Source organism: Manacus candei, unplaced genomic scaffold (genome assembly GCF_025592945.1).
Source record: "Manacus candei isolate 608988 ecotype Guabito, Panama unplaced genomic scaffold, ASM2559294v1 h1tg000267l, whole genome shotgun sequence".
NCBI lineage: Eukaryota > Metazoa > Chordata > Aves > Passeriformes > Pipridae > Manacus > Manacus candei.
This window is the reverse complement of record NW_026138315.1, coordinates 1-22389: the sequence shown is the minus strand read 5'-3', so window position 1 is coordinate 22389 and position 22389 is coordinate 1. Positions and strand designations below refer to the sequence as shown.

The 22389-nt window shown below is 52.9% G+C and overlaps 1 protein-coding gene and 1 long non-coding RNA gene across 2 annotated transcripts; both read left to right on the top strand.

Moving 5' to 3' along the window:
- Positions 1-772: 772 nt before the first annotated feature.
- LOC127464756 (ras-related protein Rab-4B) lies at positions 773-21004 on the top strand. The gene is made up of 8 exons (XM_051775241.1): positions 773-834; positions 4129-4209; positions 7440-7554; positions 12249-12311; positions 13596-13750; positions 16489-16584; positions 17901-18021; positions 19600-21004. Exons 1-7 carry the CDS (start codon positions 819-821, stop codon positions 18017-18019), a joined length of 645 nt encoding a protein of 214 aa, XP_051631201.1. The 5' UTR covers positions 773-818; the 3' UTR covers positions 18020-18021; positions 19600-21004.
- LOC127464757 (uncharacterized) lies at positions 5788-7249 on the top strand. Its single transcript, XR_007901582.1, has 3 exons — positions 5788-5823; positions 6293-6652; positions 7022-7249. It is a non-coding gene; the product is annotated as an uncharacterized LOC127464757 (long non-coding RNA).
- Positions 21005-22389: the final 1385 nt, after the last annotated feature.

Below are 22389 nucleotides of genomic sequence, written 5' to 3'. Positions count from 1 at the left end.
CATCTTCGGGTGGGGCTCAGGTGGTGCCTGAGCTTTGGTGGGTGGGGTTTCATCTTGGGGGTGGGGCTTTATCTTGGGGGCGGGGCTTGGGTGGTGCCTGAGCTGGGGGGGGGCAGGATTTCATCTTAGGGGCGGGGCTTGAGTGGCGGGGGCGTGGTTTTATCTTGGGGGCTGGGCTTAGGTGGTACCTGAGCTTTGGTGGGTGGGGTTTCATCTTGGGGGCGGGGCTTGAGCCGCAGGGGCGTGGTTTCATCTTGAGGGCAGGGTTTGAGCTCTCAGGGGCGTGGTTTCATCCTGAGGGCGGGGTTTGATCGGCAGGGGCGTGGTTTCATCTTAGGGGAGGGGCTTGGGTGGTGCCTGAGCTCTCTGGGGGCGGGGTTTCATCTTGGGGGCGGGGCTTTGGTGGTGCCTGAGCTCTCTGGGGGCGGGGTTTCACCACAGGGGCGGGGCTTGAGCGGCGGGGGGCGGGGTTTGGGCGCCTTGGGGGCGAGATGATCCTCCCCCTCCATGAGAAGACCCCCCAAAACCCCCCCGGGGGTGACTCAGGACCCCCCAAAATGTGCCCCCTCCCCTCGCCCCCCCCGTGGAACCCGCCCCGCCCATCTGCTGGCCCCGCCCATCTGCTGGCCCCGCCCTCCTGGCGCATGCGCGAAGGACCCGGAAGAGTCCCCGCCCGCCTTTTGGTCCTGGCGCATGCGCACAGGGTCTCAGTAAAGGCCCCGCCCATCTGCTGGCACTTCCCTGGTTCGCGCATGCGCACAGGACCCGGAAGAGGCTCCCCTGGGCGCCGCCATCTTTGCTCCCGGCCCGGCTCCAGCATGTCCGAGACCTACGGTGGGTTGGGGCCCTATGGGGGGGCCTATAGGGGGCCTATAGGGGGCCTGGAGGGGCCGGGGGGGCCGGGGGGGGATGGAGGGGAGCCCGGGGGGGATACGGCGAGTATGGGGGGGATACGGGGGCGGGGGGGCGGGATGGAGGGGCACCCAGGGGGGTTAAGGGTCCTATAGGGGGGCTCGGGGGATCTATAGGGGGCTGGGGGGGGTATAGAGGGGCTGGGGGGTCATTTAGGGGGGATGGAGGGACCTATGGGGAGTCTGGGGGTCCCTATAGAGAGTCTGGGGGGTCATTTAGGGGGTCCGGGGGGGCCCTATAGGGGGTCTGAGGGTCCTATAGAGGGGATGGAGGGACCTATAGGGAGTCTGGGGGTCCCTATAGGGGGTCTGGGGGTCCCTATAGGGGGTCCGAGGGTCCCATAGGGGGTCTGGGGGTCCATTTGGGGGGTCCGGGGGGCCCTACGGGGGGTCTGGGGGAGCTTATGGGGCGTCTGAGGGTCCTATAGAGGGGATGGAGGGACCTATAGGGAGTCTGGATGTCCCTATAGGGGGTCTGAGGGTCCTATGGGGGGTCTAGGGGTCCCTATAGGGGGTCTGGGTGTCCCTAAGGGGAGTCTGGGAGTCCCTATAGAGAGTCTGGGGGGTCATTTAGGGGGTCTGGGGTCCCTATAGGGGGTCTGAGGGTCCTATAGAGGGGATGGAGGGACCTATAGGGAGTCTGGGGGTCCCTATAGGGGGTCTGAGGGTCCTATAGAGGGTCTGGGGGTCCCTGTGGGGGGTCTGCGGGTCCCTGTGGGGGGTCTGGGGGTCCCTATAGGGGGTTTGGGTGTCCCTATAGGGGGTCTGGGGGTCGTTTAGGGGGTCCAGGGGTCCCTATAGAGGGTCTGGGGGTCCCATAGGGGGTCTGGGGGTCCCTATAGTGAGTCTGGGAGTCCATTTAGGGGGTCTGAGGGTCCTATAGAGGGGATGGAGGGACCTATAGGGAGTCTGGAGGTCCCTATAGGGGGTCTGAGGGTCCTATGGGGGGTCTGGGTGTCCCTTTAGGGGGTTTGAGGGTCCCTATAGGGGGTCTGAGGGTCCCATAGGGGGTCTGGGGGAGCCTATATAGAGTCTGGGGGGTAATTTAGGGGGTCTGGGGGTCCATTTGGGGGTTCTGGGGTCTCTATAGGGGATCTGAGGGCCCTATAGAGGGGATGGAGGGACCTATAGGGGGTCTGGGGGGTCATTTAGGGGGTCTGGGGGTCCCTATAGGGGTTCTGGGGGTCCCTATAGGGGGTCTGAGGGTCATTTAGGGGGTTCTAGGGGTCCCTATAGGGGGTCTGGGGGTCATTTAGGGGGTCTGGGGGTCCCTATAGGGGTTCTGGGGGTCCCTATAGGGGGTCTGAGGGTCATTTAGGGGGTTCTAGGGGTCCCTATAGGGGGTCTGGGGGTCATTTAGGGGGTCTGGGGGTCCCTATAGAGGGTCTGGGGGTCCCTATAGGGGGTCTGTGGGTCCCATAGGGGGTCTGGGGGTCCCTATAGGGGGTCTGAGGGTCATTTAGGGGGTCCAGGGGTCCCTATAGTGGGTCTGGGGGTTCCTATAAGGGGTCTGAGGGTCCTATGGGGGTTCTGGGGGTCCCTATAGGGAGTCTGGGGGTCATTTAGGGGGGCTGGGGGAGCCTATGGGGGGTCTGGGGGTCCTATAGAGCGTCTGGGGGTCCCTATAGGGGGTCTGAGGGTCCTATGGGGGTTCTGGGGGTCCCTATAGGGGGTCTGGGGGGTCATTTAGGGGGTCTGGGGGTCCCTATAGGGGGTCTGGGGTCCCTATAGGGGGTCTGGGGGTCCTATGGGGGGTCTGGGGGGTCCCTATAGGGGGTCTGGGGGGGTCTGAGGGCCCTATAGAGGGGATGGAGGGTCCTATAGGGGGTCTGGGGTCCCTATAGGGGCAATTTTGGGGTGTTTTTGAGGATTTTGGGTCATTTGGGGCCTTTTTTTACCATTTTTAGGGGAATTTTGGGTCATTTTGGGCTATTTTTGTTGTTTTCTGACGTCATTTTGGGTTTTTTTGTGGGGCCTTTTGGGGGCTTTTTGAGGATTTGGAAGATTTTGGGACCATTTTGGGGGAATTTGGGTCATTTTGGGCCTTTATTTGACCATTTTGGGGGGAATTTTGGGTCATTTTGGTTTTTTTGTTGTTTTCTGGGGTCTTTTGTGGTTTCTTTTGGACCATTTTGGGGCAATTTGAGGGTTTTTGAGGATTTTGGGACCATTTTGGGGGAATTTGGGTCATTTTGGGACCTTTTTTGACCATTTTAATGGGATTTTTGGGTCATTTTGGGGTTTTTTGTTGTTTTCTGAGGTCATTTTGGGTTTTTTTCTGGGGCCTTTTTGGGGCAATTTGAGGGGTTTTGAGGATTTTGGGACCATTTTGGGGGAATTTGGGTCATTTGGGGCCTTTTTTTGACCCTTTTTATGGGAATTTTGGGTCATTTGGGGGTTTTTTTGTTGTTTTCTGGGGTCTTTTGTGGGGGTTTTGGGGCATTTTGGGGAGCAATTTGAGGGTTTTTGAGGATTTTGGGACCATTTTGGGGGAATTTGGGTCATTTTGGGCCTTTTTCTGACCATTTTTATGGGAATTTTGGGTCATTTTGGGTTTTTTTTGTTGTTTTCTGGGCTTTTGTGGTTTCTTTTGGACCATTTTGGGGCAATTTGAGGGTTTTTGAGGATTTTGGGCATTTTAGTGGAATTTGGGTCATTTTGGGCCTTTCTTTGACCATTTTTGGGGGGATTTTTGGGGGGATTTGGGTAAATTTGGGGTTTTTTTGTTGTTTTCTGGGGTCATTTGTGGCTTTTTTGGGGGAATTTTTGGGGCAATTTGAGGGGTTTTGAGGATTTTGGGACCATTTTGGGGGAATTTGGGTCATTTTGGGCCTTTCTTTGACCATTTTTGGGGGCATTTTTGGGTTTTGGGTCATTTTGGGTATTTTTTGTTGTTTTCTGAGGTCATTTTGGGGTTTTTTGTGGGGCCTTTTTGGGGCTTTTTGAGGATTTGGAAGATTTTGGGACCATTTGGGGAGAATTTGGGTCGTTTTGGGCCTTTAATCATTTTTAGGGAGATTTTTGGGGGGATTTGGGGTCATTTTGGGTCATTTTGGGCCTTTCTTTGACCATTTTTAGGGGAATTTTGGGTCATTTCGGGGGGGTTTTGTTGGTTTTTGGGGTTTTTTTGGGGGCAATTTTGGGCTTTCTGGGGAATTCGATGCTTTGGGGTGGTTTTTGGGCTGAAAAGCCCCGATTTTGGGTGTTTCTCTCCCAGATTTCCTGTTCAAGTTCCTGGTGATCGGCAGCGCCGGGACCGGGAAATCCTGTTTGCTGCATCACTTCATCGAGAGCAAGTGTAGGGTTTGGGGCAAAATCCACCCGTTTTGGGGCTTTTGGGGGGCTTGGGGCAATTTGGGGCAATTTGGGGATTTTTTTGGAGTTTTTTTTGGGCTTTTTCGGGGGGGTTTTAGGGGGTTTTGGGGCATTTTTAGGGGTTTATTGTTGATTTTTCGGTCGTTTTCAGGGGGTTTTTTGATGGGTTTTGGGGTAATTTGGGGGAATTTTGGGTAATTTTGGGGATTTGGGGCTTTTTGAGGGAATTTGGAGCTTTTTTGGAGGTTTTTTTGGGGGGGTTTTAGGGGGTTTTGGGGCATTTTTAGGGGTTTATTGTTGATTTTTCGGTCGTTTTCAGGGGTTTTTTTGATGGGTTTTGGGGTAATTTGGGGTAATTTTGGGTAATTTTGGGGGTTTGGAGCTTTTGAGGGAATTTGGAGCTTTTTTGGAGGTTTTTTTGGGGGGGTTTTAAGGGGTTTTGGGGCATTTTTAGGGGTTTATTGTTGATTTTTCAGTCATTTTCAGGGGGTTTTTTTATGGGTTTTGGGGCAATTTGGGGGAATTTTGGGTAATTTTGGGGATTTGGAGCTTTTGAGGGAATTTGGAGGTTTTTTTGGGGGGGTTTAAGGGGTTTTGGGGCATTTTTAGGGGTTTATTGTTGATTTTTCGGTCGGTTTCAGGGTTTTTTTTGATGGGTTTTGGGGAAATTTGGGGGAATTTTGGGTAATTTTGGGGATTTGGGGCTTTTTGAGGGAATTTGGAGCTTTTTTGGAGGTTTTTTTGGGGGAGTTTTAGGGGGTTCTGGGGCATTTTTAGGGGTTTATTGTTGATTTTTCGGTCATTTTTAGGTTTTTTTTGTTGGGTTTTGGGGGAATTTTGGGTAATTTTGGGGATTTGGGACTTTTTGAGGGAATTTGGAGCTTTTCTGGAGGTTTTTTGGGGGGGTTTTAGGGGGTTCTGGGGCATTTTTAGGGGTTTATTGTTGATTTTTTGGTTGTTTTCAGGGGTTTTTTGATGGGATTTGGGGGAATTTTGAGCGATTTTGGGGCTTTTTGGTGGAATTTGGGGATTTTTGGGGCTTTTTTGGAGCTTTTTTGGGGATTTTTTGGGGGAATTTGGGTTTTTTTGTCATTTTGTGGGAGTTTTCGTTGGGTTTTGCGGCAATTTGGGGGAATTTTGAGCAATTTGGGGGCTTTTTGGTGGATTTTGGAGGTTTTTTGGAGCTTTTTGGGGGGTTTTAAGGGATTTTGGGGCATTTTTAGGGTTTTATTGTTGATTTTTTTGTCATTTTGAGGGTTTTTTGTTGGGTTTTGGGGTAATTTGGAGGATTTTGGGGTGATTTGGGCCAAATTTTGGGGTGATTTGGGCCAAATTTTGGGGTGATTTGAGTCAGTTTTTGGATCAGTTTTGAGTCAATTTTTGGGATGATTTGAGTAAGTTTTGGGGTCAGTTTTGGGGCAGTTTTTGGAGTAATTTGGGTCAGTTTTGGGAGTGAATTCGGGTCAGTTTTGGGAGTTTTGGAGTGTTTTGGGGCAGTTTTGGGGCAGTTTTTGGGGTGGTTTGGGTCAGTTTGGGGTCAATTTTTGAGTCAGTTTTGGATCAGTTTTTGGGTCAGTTTTTGGGGTGATTTGGGTCAGTTTTGGGTCAGTTTTTGAGTCTTTTTTGGGGTGGTTTGGGTCAGTTTGGGGTCAGTTTTTGGGGTGATTTGAGTCAGTTTGGGGTCAGTTTTTGGGGTGTTTTGGGTCCGTTTTGGGTCAGTTTTGGGTCAGTTTTTGGGGTGAATTCGGGTCAGTTTGGGGAGTTTTGGAGTGTTTTGAGTCAGTTTTTGGGGTGATTTGGGGTCACTTGCGGTCAGTTTTGGGTCAGTTTTTGGGGTCAGTTTTTGGGTGATTTGGGTCAGTTTTGAGTCAGTTTTTGGAGTGTTTTGGGTCAGTTTTTGGGGTCAGTTTTTGAGGTGTTTGGGGTCAGTTTTTGGGGTGATTTGGGTCAGTTTTTGGGGTGATTTGGGTCGATTTTTGGCATTCCCAGTCAAGCAGGACTCCAACCACACCCTGGGGGTGATTTGGGGTCAGTTTTTGGGGTGATTTGGGTCGGTTTGGGGTCAGTTTTGGGGTCAGTTTTTGGGGTCAGTTTTTGGGGTGATTTGGGCCAGTTTGGGGTCAGTTTTTGGGGTCAGTTTGGGGTCAGTTTTTGGGTTGATTTGGGTCAGTTTGGGGTCAGTTTTTGGGGTCAGTTTTTGGGGTGATTTGGGTCAGTTTTTGGGGTGATTTGGGTCAGTTTGGGGTCAGTTTTTGGGGTCAGTTTTTGGGGTGATTTGGGTCAGTTTTTGGGGTGATTTGGGTCAGTTTTGGGTCAGTTTTTGGGGTGATTTGGGCCAGTTTTGGGTCAGTTTGGGGTCAGTTTTTGGGGTGATTTGGGTCAGTTTGGGGTCAGTTTTTGGGGTGATTTGGGCCAGTTTTGGGTCAGTTTTTGGGGTTCCCAGTCAAGCAGGACTCCAACCACACCATCGGGGTGGATTTGGGTCAGTTTTTGGGGTGATTTGGGTCAGTTTGGGGTCAGTTTGGGGTCAGTTTTTGGGGTCAGTTTTTGAGGTGATGGGGTCAGTTTTTGGGGTGATTTGGGTCAGTTTTTGGGGTCAGTTTGGGGCCAGTTTTGGGTCAGTTTTGGGGTCAGTTTTTGGGGTTCCTAGTCAAGCAGGACTCCAACCACACCATCGGGGTGGATTTGGGTCAGTTTTTGGGTCAGTTTTTGGGTCAATTTTCGGTCAGTTTTGGGTCAGTTTTTGGGGTGATTTGGGTCAGTTTTGGGTCAGTTTTTGGGGTGATTTGGGCCAGTTTTGGGTCAGTTTTTGGGGTTCCCAGTCAAGCAGGACTCCAACCACACCCTCGGGGTGGAATTGGGTCAGTTTTTGGGGTGATTTGGGTCAGTTTGGGGTCAGTTTTGGGGTCAGTTTTGGGGTGTTTGGTGTCCCCCAGTCAAGCAGGACTCCAACCACACCATCGGGGTGGAATTGGGTCAGTTTGGGGCCAGTTTTGGGTCAGTTTGGGGTCAGTTTTTGGGGTCAGTTTGGGGTCAGTTTTTGGGGTCAGTTTGGGGTCAGTTTTGGGGTCAGTTTTGGGGTCAGTTTGGGGTGTTTGGTGTCCCCCAGTCAAGCAGGACTCCAACCACACCATCGGGGTGGATTTGGGTCAGTTTTTGGGGTGATTTGGGTGGGTTTTGGGTCAGTTTGGGGTCAGTTTTTGGGGTCCCCAGTCAAGCAGGACTCCAACCACACCATCGGGGTGGAATTCGGCTCCAAGGTGGTCACGGTGGGCGGGAAGACGGTGAAGCTCCAGATCTGGGACACGGCCGGGCAGGAGCGGTTCAGGTCAGCCTTCCTCCCCAGCCTCCTCCTCCTCGTCTTCATCATCCTCAGCATCCTCATCCATCTCATCTCCGTCCTCCTCCTCATCTTCCTCATCGTCTTCATCCTCATCCTCATCTCCAGCCTTCATCTTCATCCTCCTCATCTCCATCCTCGTCTTCTTCATCATCTTCATCTTCATCCTCCTCTTCATCATCCCAGTGTCCATCCCCTCATTCCCGGTGTCCATCCCCTCATTCCCGGTGTCCATCCCCTCATTCCCAGTGTCCATCCCCTCATTCCCAGTGTCCATCCCCTCATTCCTGGTGTCCATCCCCTCATTCCCGGTGTCCATCCCCTCATTCCCAGTGTCCATCCCCTCATTCCCAGTGTTTATTCCCCTCATTCCCGGTGTCCATCCCCTCATTCCCAGTGTCCATCCCCTCATTCCCAGTGTTTATTCCCCTCATTCCCAGTGTCCATCCCCTCATTCCCAGTGTCCATCCCCTCATTCCTGGTGTCCATCCCCTCATTCCCGGTGTCCATCCCCTCATTCCCAGTGTCCATCCCCTCATTCCCAGTGTTTATTCCCCTCATTCCCAGTGTCCATCCCCTCATTCCCGGTGTCCATCCCCTCATTCCCAGTGTCCATCCCCTCATTCCCAGTGTCCATCCCCTCATTCCCAGTGTTTATTCCCCTCATTCCCGGTGTCCATCCCCTCATTCCCAGTGTCCATCCCCTCATTCCCAGTGTCCATCCCCTCATTCCCAGTGTCCATCCCCTCATTCCCAGTGTCCATCCCCTCATTCCCGGTGTCCATCCCCTCATTCCCAGTGTTTATTCCCCTCATTCCCAGTGTCCATCCCCTCATTCCCAGTGTCCATCCCCTCATTCCCGGTGTCCATCCCCTCATTCCCGGTGTCCATCCCCTCATTCCCAGTGTCCATCCCCTCATTCCCAGTGTCCATCCCCTCATTCCCAGTGTCCATCCCCTCATTCCTGGTGTCCATCCCCTCATTCCCAGTGTCCATCCCCTCATTCCCGGTGTCCATCCCCTCATTCCCGGTGTCCATCCCCTCATTCCCGGTGTTTATTCCCCTCATTCCCAGTGTTCATTCCCTCATTCCCAGTGTCCATCCCCTCATTCCCGGTGTCCATCCCCTCATTCCCAGTGTCCATCCCCTCATTCCCAGTGTCCATCCCCTCATTCCCAGTGTCCATCCCCTCATTCCCAGTGTCCATCCCCTCATTCCCAGTGTCCATCCCCTCATTCCCAGTCTCTCCCCTCATTCCCGGTGTCCATCCCCTCATTCCCAGTGTCCATCCCCTCATTCCCGGTGTCCATCCCCTCATTCCCAGTGTCCATCCCCTCATTCCCAGTGTCCATCCCCTCATTCCCGGTGTCCATCCCCTCATTCCCAGTGTCCATCCCCTCATTCCCAGTGTCCATCCCCTCATTCCTGGTGTCCATCCCCTCATTCCCAGTGTCCATCCCCTCATTCCCAGTGTTTATTCCCCTCATTCCCAGTGTCCATCCCCTCATTCCCGGTGTCCATTCCCTCATTCCCAGTGTCCATCCCCTCATTCCCGGTGTCCATCCCCTCATTCCTGGTGTCCATCCCCTCATTCCCGGTGTCCATCCCCTCATTCCCAGTGTCCATCCCCTCATTCCTGGTGTCCATCCCCTCATTCCCGGTGTCCATCCCCTCATTCCCAGTGTCCATCCCCTCATTCCCAGTGTTTATTCCCCTCATTCCCAGTGTCCATCCCCTCATTCCCGGTGTCCATCCCCTCATTCCCAGTGTCCATCCCCTCATTCCCAGTGTCCATCCCCTCATTCCCGGTGTTTATTCCCCTCATTCCCAGTGTTTATTCCCCTCATTCCCAGTGTCCATCCCCTCATTCCCGGTGTCCATTCCCTCATTCCCAGTGTCCATCCCCTCATTCCCAGTGTCCATCCCCTCATTCCTGGTGTCCATCCCCTCATTCCCAGTGTCCATCCCCTCATTCCCGGTGTTTATTCCCCTCATTCCCAGTGTTTATTCCCCTCATTCCCAGTGTCCATCCCCTCATTCCCGGTGTCCATCCCCTCATTCCCAGTGTCCATCCCCTCATTCCCAGTGTTTATTCCCCTCATTCCCGGTGTCCATCCCCTCATTCCCGGTGTCCATTCCCTCATTCCCAGTGTCCATCCCCTCATTCCCAGTGTCCATCCCCTCATTCCCAGTGTCCATCCCCTCATTCCTGGTGTCCATCCCCTCATTCCCGGTGTCCATCCCCTCATTCCCGGTGTCCATCCCCTCATTCCCAGTGTCCATCCCCTCATTCCCAGTGTTTATTCCCCTCATTCCCAGTGTCCATCCCCTCATTCCCGGTGTCCATCCCCTCATTCCCGGTGTCCATTCCCTCATTCCCAGTGTCCATCCCCTCATTCCCAGTGTCCATCCCCTCATTCCCAGTGTTTATTCCCCTCATTCCCGGTGTCCATCCCCTCATTCCCGGTGTCCATCCCCTCATTCCCGGTGTCCATCCCCTCATTCCCGGTGTCCATCCCCTCATTCCCGGTGTCCATCCCCTCATTCCCGGTGTCCATCCCCTCATTCCCGGTGTCCATTCCCTCATTCCCAGTGTCCATCCCCTCATTCCCAGTGTCCATCCCCTCATTCCCAGTGTCCATCCCCTCATTCCCGGTGTCCATCCCCTCATTCCCGGTGTCCATCCCCTCATTCCCGGTGTCCATCCCCTCATTCCCAGTGTCCATCCCCTCATTCCCAGTGTCCATCCCCTCATTCCCAGTGTCCATCCCCTCATTCCCGGTGTCCATCCCCTCATTCCCGGTGTCCATCCCCTCATTCCCAGTGTCCATCCCCTCATTCCCAGTGTCCATCCCCTCATTCCCGGTGTTTATTCCCCTCATTCCCAGTGTCCATCCCCTCATTCCCGGTGTCCATCCCCTCATTCCCAGTGTCCATCCCCTCATTCCCAGTGTCCATCCCCTCATTCCTGGTGTCCATCCCCTCATTCCCGGTGTCCATCCCCTCATTCCCAGTGTCCATCCCCTCATTCCCGGTGTCCATCCCCTCATTCCCGGTGTCCATCCCCTCATTCCCGGTGTCCATCCCCTCATTCCCAGTGTTTATTCCCCTCATTCCCGGTGTCCATCCCCTCATTCCCGGTGTCCATTCCCTCATTCCCAATGTCCATCCCCTCATTCCCAGTGTCCATCCCCTCATTCCCAGTGTCCATCCCCTCATTCCCGGTGTCCATCCCCTCATTCCCGGTGTCCATCCCCTCATTCCCGGTGTCCATCCCCTCATTCCCAGTGTCCATCCCCTCATTCCCGGTGTTTATTCCCCTCATTCCCAGTGTCCATCCCCTCATTCCCGGTGTCCATCCCCTCATTCCCGGTGTCCATCCCCTCATTCCCAGTGTCCATCCCCTCATTCCCAGTGTTTATTCCCCTCATTCCCAGTGTCCATCCCCTCATTCCCGGTGTCCATCCCCTCATTCCCGGTGTCCATTCCCTCATTCCCAGTGTCCATCCCCTCATTCCCAGTGTCCATCCCCTCATTCCCAGTGTTTATTCCCCTCATTCCCGGTGTCCATCCCCTCATTCCCGGTGTCCATCCCCTCATTCCCGGTGTCCATCCCCTCATTCCCGGTGTCCATCCCCTCATTCCCGGTGTCCATCCCCTCATTCCCGGTGTCCATCCCCTCATTCCCGGTGTCCATCCCCTCATTCCCGGTGTCCATTCCCTCATTCCCAGTGTCCATCCCCTCATTCCCAGTGTCCATCCCCTCATTCCCAGTGTCCATCCCCTCATTCCCGGTGTCCATCCCCTCATTCCCGGTGTCCATCCCCTCATTCCCAGTGTCCATCCCCTCATTCCCAGTGTCCATCCCCTCATTCCCGGTGTTTATTCCCCTCATTCCCAGTGTCCATCCCCTCATTCCCGGTGTCCATCCCCTCATTCCCAGTGTCCATCCCCTCATTCCCAGTGTCCATCCCCTCATTCCTGGTGTCCATCCCCTCATTCCCGGTGTCCATCCCCTCATTCCCAGTGTCCATCCCCTCATTCCCGGTGTCCATCCCCTCATTCCCGGTGTCCATCCCCTCATTCCCGGTGTCCATCCCCTCATTCCCAGTGTTTATTCCCCTCATTCCCGGTGTCCATCCCCTCATTCCCGGTGTCCATTCCCTCATTCCCAATGTCCATCCCCTCATTCCCAGTGTCCATCCCCTCATTCCCAGTGTCCATCCCCTCATTCCCGGTGTCCATTCCCTCATTCCCGGTGTCCATCCCCTCATTCCTGGTGTCCATCCCCTCATTCCCAGTGTCCATCCCCTCATTCCCGGTGTTTATTCCCCTCATTCCCAGTGTCCATCCCCTCATTCCCGGTGTCCATCCCCTCATTCCCAGTGTCCATCCCCTCATTCCCAGTGTCCATCCCCTCATTCCTGGTGTCCATCCCCTCATTCCCGGTGTCCATCCCCTCATTCCCGGTGTCCATCCCCTCATTCCCAGTGTCCATCCCCTCATTCCCAGTGTCCATCCCCTCATTCCCAGTGTCCATCCCCTCATTCCCAGTGTTTATTCCCCTCATTCCCGGTGTCCATCCCCTCATTCCCGGTGTCCATCCCCTCATTCCCAGTGTCCATCCCCTCATTCCCAGTGTTTATTCCCCTCATTCCCGGTGTCTATTCCCTGTTTTCCAGGTCTGTGACCCGCAGTTATTACCGGGGGGCCGCGGGGGCCCTGCTCGTCTATGACATCACCAGGTGGGTTTGGGGCAAATTCCCACCGATTTGGGGCCTTCGCCGACACTGCCGGGAATGTTGGCCCCTTATCCCCTTATCCCGTTATCCCATTGCTCCCTTATCCCGTTATCCCACTGTTCCCAACATTCCCATGATATTCCCAATATTCCAACCATGAGATGTACAACTCCCTGGTCCACTGTGTCCCTTCCATTCCCAATATTTCCAATATTCCCAATATTCCCATGATATTCCCAATATTCCAGCCGTGAGACATAGAACTCCCTGGTCCACTGTGTCCCTTCCATTCCCAATATTTCCAATATTCCCAATATTCCCATGATATTCCCAATAGTCCCGGTTTCCCAGCCGTGAGACGTACAACTCCCTGGCTCACTGTGTCCCTCCTATCCCCAATATTCCCATGATATTCCCATGATATTCCCATGATATTCCAGCCGTGAGACGTACAACTCCCTGGCCCACTGTGTCCCTCCTATTCCCAATATTCCCAACATTCCCGTTATTCCCATTTTCCCAGCCATGAGATGTACAACTCCCTGACTCCCTGTGTCCCTTCTATCCCCAATATTCCCAATATTCCCAATATTCCCAATATTCCCAATATTCCCATGATATTCCCAATATTCCAGCCGTGAGACGTAGAACTCCCTGGCCCACTGTGTCCCTTCTATTCCCAATATTTCCAATATTCCCAATATTCCCATGATATTCCCAATAGTCCCTGTTTTCCCAGCCGTGAGACGTACAACTCCCTGGCCCACTGTGTCCCTCCTATCCCCAATATTCCCATGATATTCCCAACATTCCCAACATTCCAGCCGTGAGACGTACAACTCGCTGGCCCACTGTGTCCCCAATATTCCCATGATATTCCCATGACATTCCCATGATATTCCCATGACATTCCCATGACATTCCCATGACATTCCCAATGTTTTCCCAGCCGTGAGACGTACAACTCCCTGGCGCACTGTGTCCCTCCTATTCCCAACATTCCCATGACATTCCCAAGATATTCCCATGATATCCCAGCCGTGAGACATACAACTCCCTGGCTCCCTGTGTCCCCAATATTCCCATGACATTCCCAACATTCCCAACATTCCAGCCGTGAGACGTACAACTCGCTGGCCCACTGTGTCCCCAATATTCCCATGACATTCCCATGACATTTCCAATGTTTTCCCAGCCGTGAGACGTACAACTCGCTGGCTCACTGTGTCCCCAATATTCCCATGATATTCCCATGACATTCCCATGACATTCCCAATGTTTTCCCAGCCGTGAGACGTACAACTCGCTGGCCCACTGGCTGTCGGACGCCCGGACCCTGGCGAGCCCCAACATCGTGATCCTGCTGTGCGGGAACAAACGGGACCTGGAGCCCGACAGGGAGGTCACATTCCTGGAGGCCTCCAGATTCGCCCAGGAGAACGGTGGGATAATGGGAATTATGGGATAATGGGAATGGGGAGGGAGGGGACGTTCCTGGAAGCCTCCAGATTGGCCCAGGAGAACGGTGGGATAATGGGAATTATGGGATAATGGGAATGGGGAGGGAGGGGACGTTCCTGGAGGCCTCCAGATTCGCCCGGGAGAACGGTGGGAATGGTGGGAATGACACCGGGATAATGGGAATAATGGGGGAATGGGGAGGGAGGTCACATTCCTGGAGGCCTCCAGATTGGCCCAGGAGAACGGTGGGAATGCTGGGAATGCTGGGATAATGGGAATAATGGGGGAATGGGAAGGGAGGTCACATTCCTGGAGGCCTCCAGATTCGCCCAGGAGAACGGTGGGATAATGGGAATTGTGGGATAATGGGAATAATGGGGGAATGGGAAGGGAGGTCACATTCCTGGAGGCCTCCAGATTGGCCCAGGAGAACGGTGGGAACGGCGGGAAGGGCACTGGGATAACGGGAATGACCCTGGGAATGGTGGGAGAACAGGATAACGAGGGATAATGAGGGAATAATGGGATAACGGGATAATGGGAAATAATGGGAACAGTGGGAGTAATGGGGGATAATAGGGAATAATGGGAATAGTGGGAATAGTGGGATAATGAGAGAGAATGGGATAATGGGAATAATGGGGGATAATAGGGAATAATGGGAGAAATAATGGGAATAGTGGGAATAGTGGGATAATGAGAGAGAATGGGATAATGGGGGATAATGGGAATAATGGGGGATAATAGGGAATAACAGGAATAATGGGAATAATGGGGAGAATGGGGGAGAATGGGATAACAGGGGATAATGGGAATAATGGGGGATAACAGGAGATAATGGGAATAATGGGAATAATGAGGAAGACTGGGGGATAACGGGGAGAGAGGGATAATGGGAATAACGGGGGATAATGGGAATTACTGGGAATAATGGGAATGCTGGGATAACGGGGGGGATAACAGGGGATAATGGGAATAACGGGAATCCCAGGATAACGGGGGGATAACAGGGATAATGGGAATTAATGGGAATAATTGGGAATAACGGGAATGCCAGGATAAGGGGGGGGGTAACAGGGATAATGGGAACACTGGGAATAACGGGAATGCTGGGATAATAGGGGATAATGGGAATTAATGGGAATCAATGGGAATAACGGGAATGCCGGGATAACGGGGGGGGTAACAGGGATAATGGGAATAATGGGAATAACGGGAATGCTGGGATAATAGGGGATAATGGGAATTAATGGGAATTAATGGGAATAACGGGAATCCCAGGATAACGGGGGGATAACAGGGATAATGGGAATAACAGGGGATAATGGGAATTAATGGGAATAATGGGAATCCCGGGATGAGGGGGGCATAACAGGGGATAATGGGAAATAATGGGAATAACGGGAATGCCGGGATAACAGGGGATAATGGGAATAATGGGAATTAATGGGAATAACGGGGGGATAATGGGAAATAATGGGAATTACTGGGAATAACGGGAATGCCGGGATAACGGGGGGATAACAGGGATAATGGGAATAACGGGGGATAATGGGAATAATGGGAATAACGGGAATCCCGGGATGAGGGAGGGGTAACAGGGATAATGGGAATTACTGGGAATAACGGGAATGCTGGGATAACGGGGGGATAATGGGAATTAATGGGAATAATGGGAATAACGGGAATCCCAGGATAACAGGGGGGTAACAGGGAATAATGGGAATAACAGGGAATAATGAGAATTAATGGGAATAACGGGAATGCCGGGATAACAGGGATAATGGGAATTAATGGGAATTAATGGGAATAACGGGAATGCCAGGATAAGGGGGGGGGGTAACAGGGATAATGGGAACACTGGGAATAACGGGAATGCTGGGATAACAGGGGATAATGGGAATTAATGGGAATCAGTGGGAATAACGGGAATGCCGGGATAACGGGGGGGTAACAGGGATAATGGGAATAATGGGAATAACGGGAATGCTGGGATAACAGGGGATAATGGGAATTAATGGGAATTAATGGGAATAACGGGAATCCCGGGATAACGGGGGGATAACAGGGATAATGGGAATAACAGGAAGACTGGGGGATAATGTGGAGAGAGGGATAATGGGAATAATGGAGGATAATGGGAAATAATGGGAATGACGGGAATCCCAGGATAACGGGGGATAACAGGGATAATGGGAATAACAGGGGATAACGGGAATTAATGGGAATAACAGGAATCCCGGGATGAGGGAGGGATAACAGGGATAATGGGAATTACTGGGAATGACGGGAATGCTGGGATAAGGGGGGATAACAGGGATAATGGGAAATAATGGGAATAATGGGAATCCCGGGATGAGGGGGGCATAACAGGGGATAATGGGAAATAATGGGAATAACGGGAATGCCGGGATAACAGGGGATAATGGGAATAATGGGAATTAATGGGAATAACGGGGGGGATAATGGGAAATAATGGGAATAATGGGAATAATGGGGATGCCAGGATAAGGGGGGGGTAACAGGACTGGGGGGATGGAGAGGGCGGGGCCATTCCCGGCGGGAATGACGGGGAGGAGGAGGAGGAGGAGGAGGAGGAGGAGGAGGAGGAGGAGGAGGAGGAGGAGGAGGAGGAGGAGGAGGAGGAAGGGGCCGGGGCTGAGGGGAGGGCAGTTCCCGTTGGGAATGGCGGGATTTTCCCGATTTTCCCGGGCCCCAGAGCTGATGTTCCTGGAGACGAGCGCCCTGAGCGGGGAGAACGTGGAGGAGGCGTTCCTGAAGTGCGCCAGGACCATCCTCAACAAGATCGACTCCGGTCAGCACCGGGGGGGTGCCGGCAATTCCGGGGGGGACGGAGCATTCCGGGGGGGCCGGAGAATTCCAGGGGGGCCGGAGCATTCCAGGGGGTCCACAGAATTCCAGGGGGTCCGCAGAATTCCAAGGGTTCCACAGAATTCCAAGGGTTCCACAGAATTCCAGGGGGTCCACAGAATTCCAGGGGGTCCACAGAATTCCAGGGTTCCGGAGAATTCCAGGGGGTCCGGAGAATTCCAGGGGGTCCACAGAATTCCAAGGGTTCCACAGAATTCCAAGGGTTCCACAGAATTCCAAGGGTTCCACAGAATTCCAGGGGGTCCACAGAATTCCAGGGGGTCCACAGAATTCCAGGCATGCCCAGAGAATTCCAGGGGGTCTGGAGCATTCCAGGGGTTCCCCAGAATTCCAGGGGTTCCGGAGAATTCCAGGGGTTCCGGAGAATTCCAGGGGGTCCACAGAATTCCAGGGGTCCCCACAGAATTCCAGGGGGTCCGCAGAATTCCAAGGGTTCCACAGAATTCCAGGGGGTCCGCAGAATTCCAGGGGGTCCACAGAATTCCAGGCATGCCCAGAGAATTCCAGGGGGTCTGGAGCATTCCAGGGGTCCCACAGAATTCCAGGCATTCCACAGAATTCCAGGGGTTCCGGAGAATTCCAGGGGTTCCACAGAATTCCAAGGGTTCCACAGAATTCCAGGCATTCCACAGAATTCCAGGGGTTCCACAGAATTCCAGGCATGCCCAGAGAATTCCAGGTGTTCTGGCAAATTCCAGGCATTCCAGAGCATTCCAGGCATGCCCAGAGAATTCCAGGCATTCCAGAGCATTCCAGGCATGCCCAGAGAATTCCAGGGCACTCCACAGAATTCCAGGGGTTCCACAGAATTCCAGGCATTCCACAGAACCCCAGGTGTTATCCCATTTTCCCTGTTTTTATTCCCAGGAGAGCTGGATCCTGAGCGGATGGGGGAGGTTTGGGATCCCCAATCCCTGGTTTTATCCATTTTTCCATGTGTTTATCCCATTTTCCCCCCAGGGGAGCTGGACCCCGAGCGGATGGGGGAGGTTTTTACCCATTTTTCCCTGTTTTTACCCCATTTTTCCCTGTTTTCCCCAGGAGAGCTGGACCCTGAGCGGATGGGGGAGGTTTTGGGGTTCCCAATCCCATTTTTCCCTGTTTTTACCCCATTTTTCCCTGTTTTCCCCCCAGGGGAGCTGGACCCCGAGCGGATGGGGGAGGTTTTGGGATCCCCAATCCCATTTTTCCCTGTTTTTACCCCATTTTTCCCTGTTTTTATCCCTGTTTTCCCCCCAGGGGAGCTGGACCCTGAGCGGATGGGCTCGGGGATCCAGTACGGAGACGCTTCCCTGCGGCAGCTGCGACAGCCCCGGGGGGGGAACCCGGGACAGACCCGGCAGAGCTGCGGCTGCTGAGGGTGAGAGACCTAATTAACACCCTAATTAACAGCCTAATTAACCCTAATTAACACCCCAGCCCAGAACAGGCACCTCTGCCCAGAACAGCCCCGGGGGGGGAACCCGGGACAGACCCGGCAGAGCTGTGGGTGCTGAGGGTGAGAGCCTAATTAACCCTAATTAACATCCTAATTAACCCTAATTAACACCCCTGCGGCTGCTGAGATGGTGAGACCCTAATTAACACCCTAATTAACGCCCCAAGCCCCGGGGGGGGAACCCGGGACAGACCCGGCAGAGCTGCGGCTGCTGAGGGTGAGCCTAATTAACCCTAATTAACCCTAATTAACACCCTAATTAACACCCTAATTAACCCTAATTAACACCCTAATTAACACCCCAGCCCCGGGGGGGAACCCGGGACAGAACAGGCAGAGCTGCGGCTGCTGAGATGGTGAGACCCTAATTAACCCTAATTAACACCCTAATTAACACCCCAGCCCCGGGGGGGGGAACCCGGGACAGACCCGGCAGAGCTGTGGCTGCTGAGGGTGAGAGCCTAATTAACACCCTAATTAACACCCTAATTAACACCCCAGCCCTGGGGGGGAACCCGGGACAGAACAGGAACAGCTGCGGGTGCTGAGAGGGTGAGACCCTAATTAACACCCTAATTAACACCCTAATTAACACCCCTGCGGCTGCTGAGATGGTGAGACCCTAATTAACACCCTAATTAACACCCTAATTAACACCCCTGCGGCTGCTGAGATGGTGAGGACCCTAATTAACACCCTAATTAACACCCTAATTAACACCCCTGCGGCTGCTGAGACCCCCCAGAATGGTGAGACACCCCCTAGTTAACACCCCAATTAACCCCCCCAATTTCAGCACCCCCAATTTGACCCCCCCAATTTGAGCCCCTCCCCCAATTTCAACCCCTCCCCCCATTTCCTCCCAATTTTAGCCCCTCCCCAATTTTAGCCCCTCCCCCAATTTTAACCCCTCCCCCAATTCCCTCCCAACTTGAACCCCTCCCCCAATCTGAGCCCCTCCCCAACTTGAGCCCCTCCCCCAATTTGAACCCCTCCCCATTTTTAACCCCTCCCCATTTTAGCCCCTCCCCCAATTTTAGCCCCTCCCCCAATTCCCTCCCAATTTTAGCCCCTCCCCATTTTAAACCCCTCCCCATTTTAAACCCCTCCCCATTTTAAACCCCTCCCCATTTTAGCCCCTCCCCCCATTTTAGCCCCTCCCCCCAATTTTAGCCCCTCCCCCAATTCCCTCCCAACTTGGGCCCCTCCCCCAATTTTAGCCCCTCCCCCACTTTAGCACCTCCCCCAATTTTAGCCCCTCCCCCATTTTAGCCCCTCCCCCAATTCCCTCCCTACTTGAGCCCCTCCCCAACTTTAGCCCCTCCCCATTTTTAACCCCTCCCCATTTTAGTCCCTCCCCCCAATTTTAGCCCCTCCCCCAATTCCCTCCCAATTTTAACCCCTCCCCCCAATTTTAGCCCCTCCCCCACTTCCCCTCCCCCCCCTCCCCCTCCCCAAACTCCCTAAAATCCCTTTTTTCTCCTCTTTTTGCCCCCCCAGGTTTTGGTGCCTCCATCGGGACCCCCCCAGGACCCCCCGAGGGACCCCCAAAAATCTCCTTCGGACCCAATTTGGGGGGGGGGAGGGGAGGGGGCGGAGCCTCCGTGCCCCCCCCCAGCCCCTCCCCCCCCCCCCCGAGCTGCTTTTGGGTTGAATTCCCCTCGTTTTGGGCAAAACCCATCGCTGGGGGAGGGGTAAATTGGGGGGGGGTCCCTGTGACGTGTCTTAGGGGGGGGGGAGGCCAAAGTTTGGGGTCCCCCCTCCCAAAAAATTTTGGGGTTTATCCCCAGTTTTGGTTCCCCCCCCCCCCCAATTTTGGGTTTTTCCCCCACTAATTTTGGGGGGTTTCCCCTGAATTTTGGGATTTTTTTCCCCGCCCAGTTCTGGTTTTTTCCCCCCCAATTTTGGGGGTTCCCCCCCCCCAATTTTGGGTCGTCCCCCTCCAAAAAATTTTGGGGGTTTTCCCCCACTTTTGGGTCTTTCCCCCCCCAATTTTGGGGTCCCTCCCCCAAAATTTTGGGGTTTTTCCCCACTAATTTTGGGGGATTTCCCCCCCCCAATTTTAGGGGTTTTTTTCCACTAATTTAGGGGGGTCCCCCCAAAAAAATTTTAGGATTTTTCCCCCAATTTTTTTTCTTTTCCTCCTCAATTTTGTTTTTTCCCCCCCCAATTTTGGGGGGTGTCCCCCCCAAAATTTGGGGATTTTTCCCCACTAATTTTGGGGGATTTCCCCCGAATTTTGGGCTTTTTCCGCCCCAATTTGGGGTTTTTTCCCTCAATTTTGGGGATTTTTCCCACTAATTTGGGATTTTTTTCCCCTCAATTTTGGGTTCCCCCCTGCCCCAAATTTTTGGGGGTTTTCCCCCCAATTGGGGGATTTTTTCCCCTTATTTTGGGGGGTTTTCCCTGAATTTTAGGGGGTTTCCCCCCAATTTTTGTTCCCCCCCCCAAATTTTGGGGTTTTCACCCAATTTTGAGGTTCTCTCCTCCCAAAATTTGGGGATTTTTCCCCTCATTTTGGCATTTCCCCCCTCGATTTTGGGGATTCCCCCTCAATTTTGGGGTTCCCCCCCCCAAAATTTTTCTGTTTCCCCCCCAAACTTTGGGATTTCCCCCCCAATTTTCCCTTTTTTCACCTTTTTCCCCCATTATTTAAACCCTTTATTTTTTTCGGGGGGGGGTTCACACATTTCCCCAACCCCCCCCCATAATTTAGGGGAACCCCCCCCAAATTTTGGGTTTTTCCCCCCCCCATTTTTCTGTTTCTCCCCCAAACTTTGGATTTTCCCCCCAATTTTCCCTTTTTTCACCTTTTTTCCCCATTATTTAAACCCTTTATTTTTTTCGGGGGGGGTCACACGTTGCCCCAACCCCCCCCCTATAATTTAGGGGACCCCCCCCCAAATTTTGGGGTTTTTCCCCCCCAATTTTTCCCCCCCAAATTCTGGGATTTTTCCCCAATTTTTCCCCTTTTCACCTTTTTCCCCATTATTTAAAACCTTTATTTTTCGGGGGGGGGTCACACTTTGCCCCAACCCCCCCCCCTTTTATTTTAGGGGACCCCCCCAAATTTTGGGGGTTTTTCCCCCCCAATTTTTCCCCCCCAAATTCTGGGATTTTCCCCCAAATTTTCCCTTTTTTCACCTTTTTTCCCCATTATTTAAACCCTTTATTTTTTTCGGGGGGGGTCACACGTTGCCCCAACCCCCCCATAATTTAGGGGACCCCCCCCCAAATTTTGGGGTTTTTCCCCCCCCAATTTTTTCCCCCCAAATTCTGGGATTTCCCCCAATTTTTCCCCTTTTCACTTTTTTCCCCATTATTTAAAACCTTTATTTTTCGGGGGGGGGTCACACTTTGCCCCAACCCCCCCCCTTTTATTTTAGGGGACCCCCCCAAATTTTGGGGGTTTTTCCCCCCCAATTTTTCCCCCCCAAATTCTGGGATTTTCCCCCAAATTTTCCCTTTTTTCACCTTTTTTCCCCATTATTTAAACCCTTTATTTTTTTCGGGGGGGGTCACACGTTGCCCCAACCCCCCCATAATTTAGGGGACCCCCCCCCAAATTTTGGGGTTTTTCCCCCCCCAATTTTTCCCCCCCAAATTCTGGGATTTTTCCCCAATTTTTCCCCTTTTCACCTTTTTTCCCCATTATTTAAACCCTTTATTTTTCGGGGGGGGGTCACACGTTGCCCCAACCCCCCCCTTTTATTTTAGGGGACCCCCCCAAATTTTTGGGTTTTTCCCACCCCAATTTTTTTGGGTTTTCCCCCCAAATTCTGGGATTTCCCCCAAATTTTCCCTTTTTCACCTTTTTCCCCATTATTTAAAACCTTTATTTTTCGGAGAGGGGGGTCACACTTTGCCCCAACCCCCCCCTTTAATTTTAGGGGCTCCCCCCCCCAAAAAAAAAACCCCTCCCCCCCCTTTATCTCCGTCCCCTCCCCCCAAATTGGGGGGGGTCGTTTATTTTATTTTATTTTATTTTATTTTTTCCTTTTTTTCTGTTTTTATTTATTGCATTTTTTGGGGGGGGTGTGTCTTTTTTTTTGGGGGGTGAGGGGTCGTCGCTCCGGTGGGGGGGGGGAGGGGTCGTTTTTCTCCCCAAAACGGTTCAAAACCCCCCCAAAAAAGGCACATTTCGCCCCCTCCCCCCCCCAAAAAAAAAAAATGAAAATGTGAAAAAATGCGAGAGAAAAATAAAATATTTTTGTTTTCGATATTTTGGGGGGGTTGGGGTTTTTTTTTTGGGGGGGTGGGGAAGGATTTGGGGGGTTCTGTTCCTTTGGG

Coding starts and splice junctions, on each gene's coding strand:
- LOC127464756 (XM_051775241.1), top strand. Junction 4,210..7,439: donor TCACTTCATCGAGAGCAAGT/GTAGGGTTTGGG, acceptor TGGGGTCCCCAG/TCAAGCAGGACTCCAACCAC. Junction 7,555..12,248: donor GCCGGGCAGGAGCGGTTCAG/GTCAGCCTTCCT, acceptor CCTGTTTTCCAG/GTCTGTGACCCGCAGTTATT.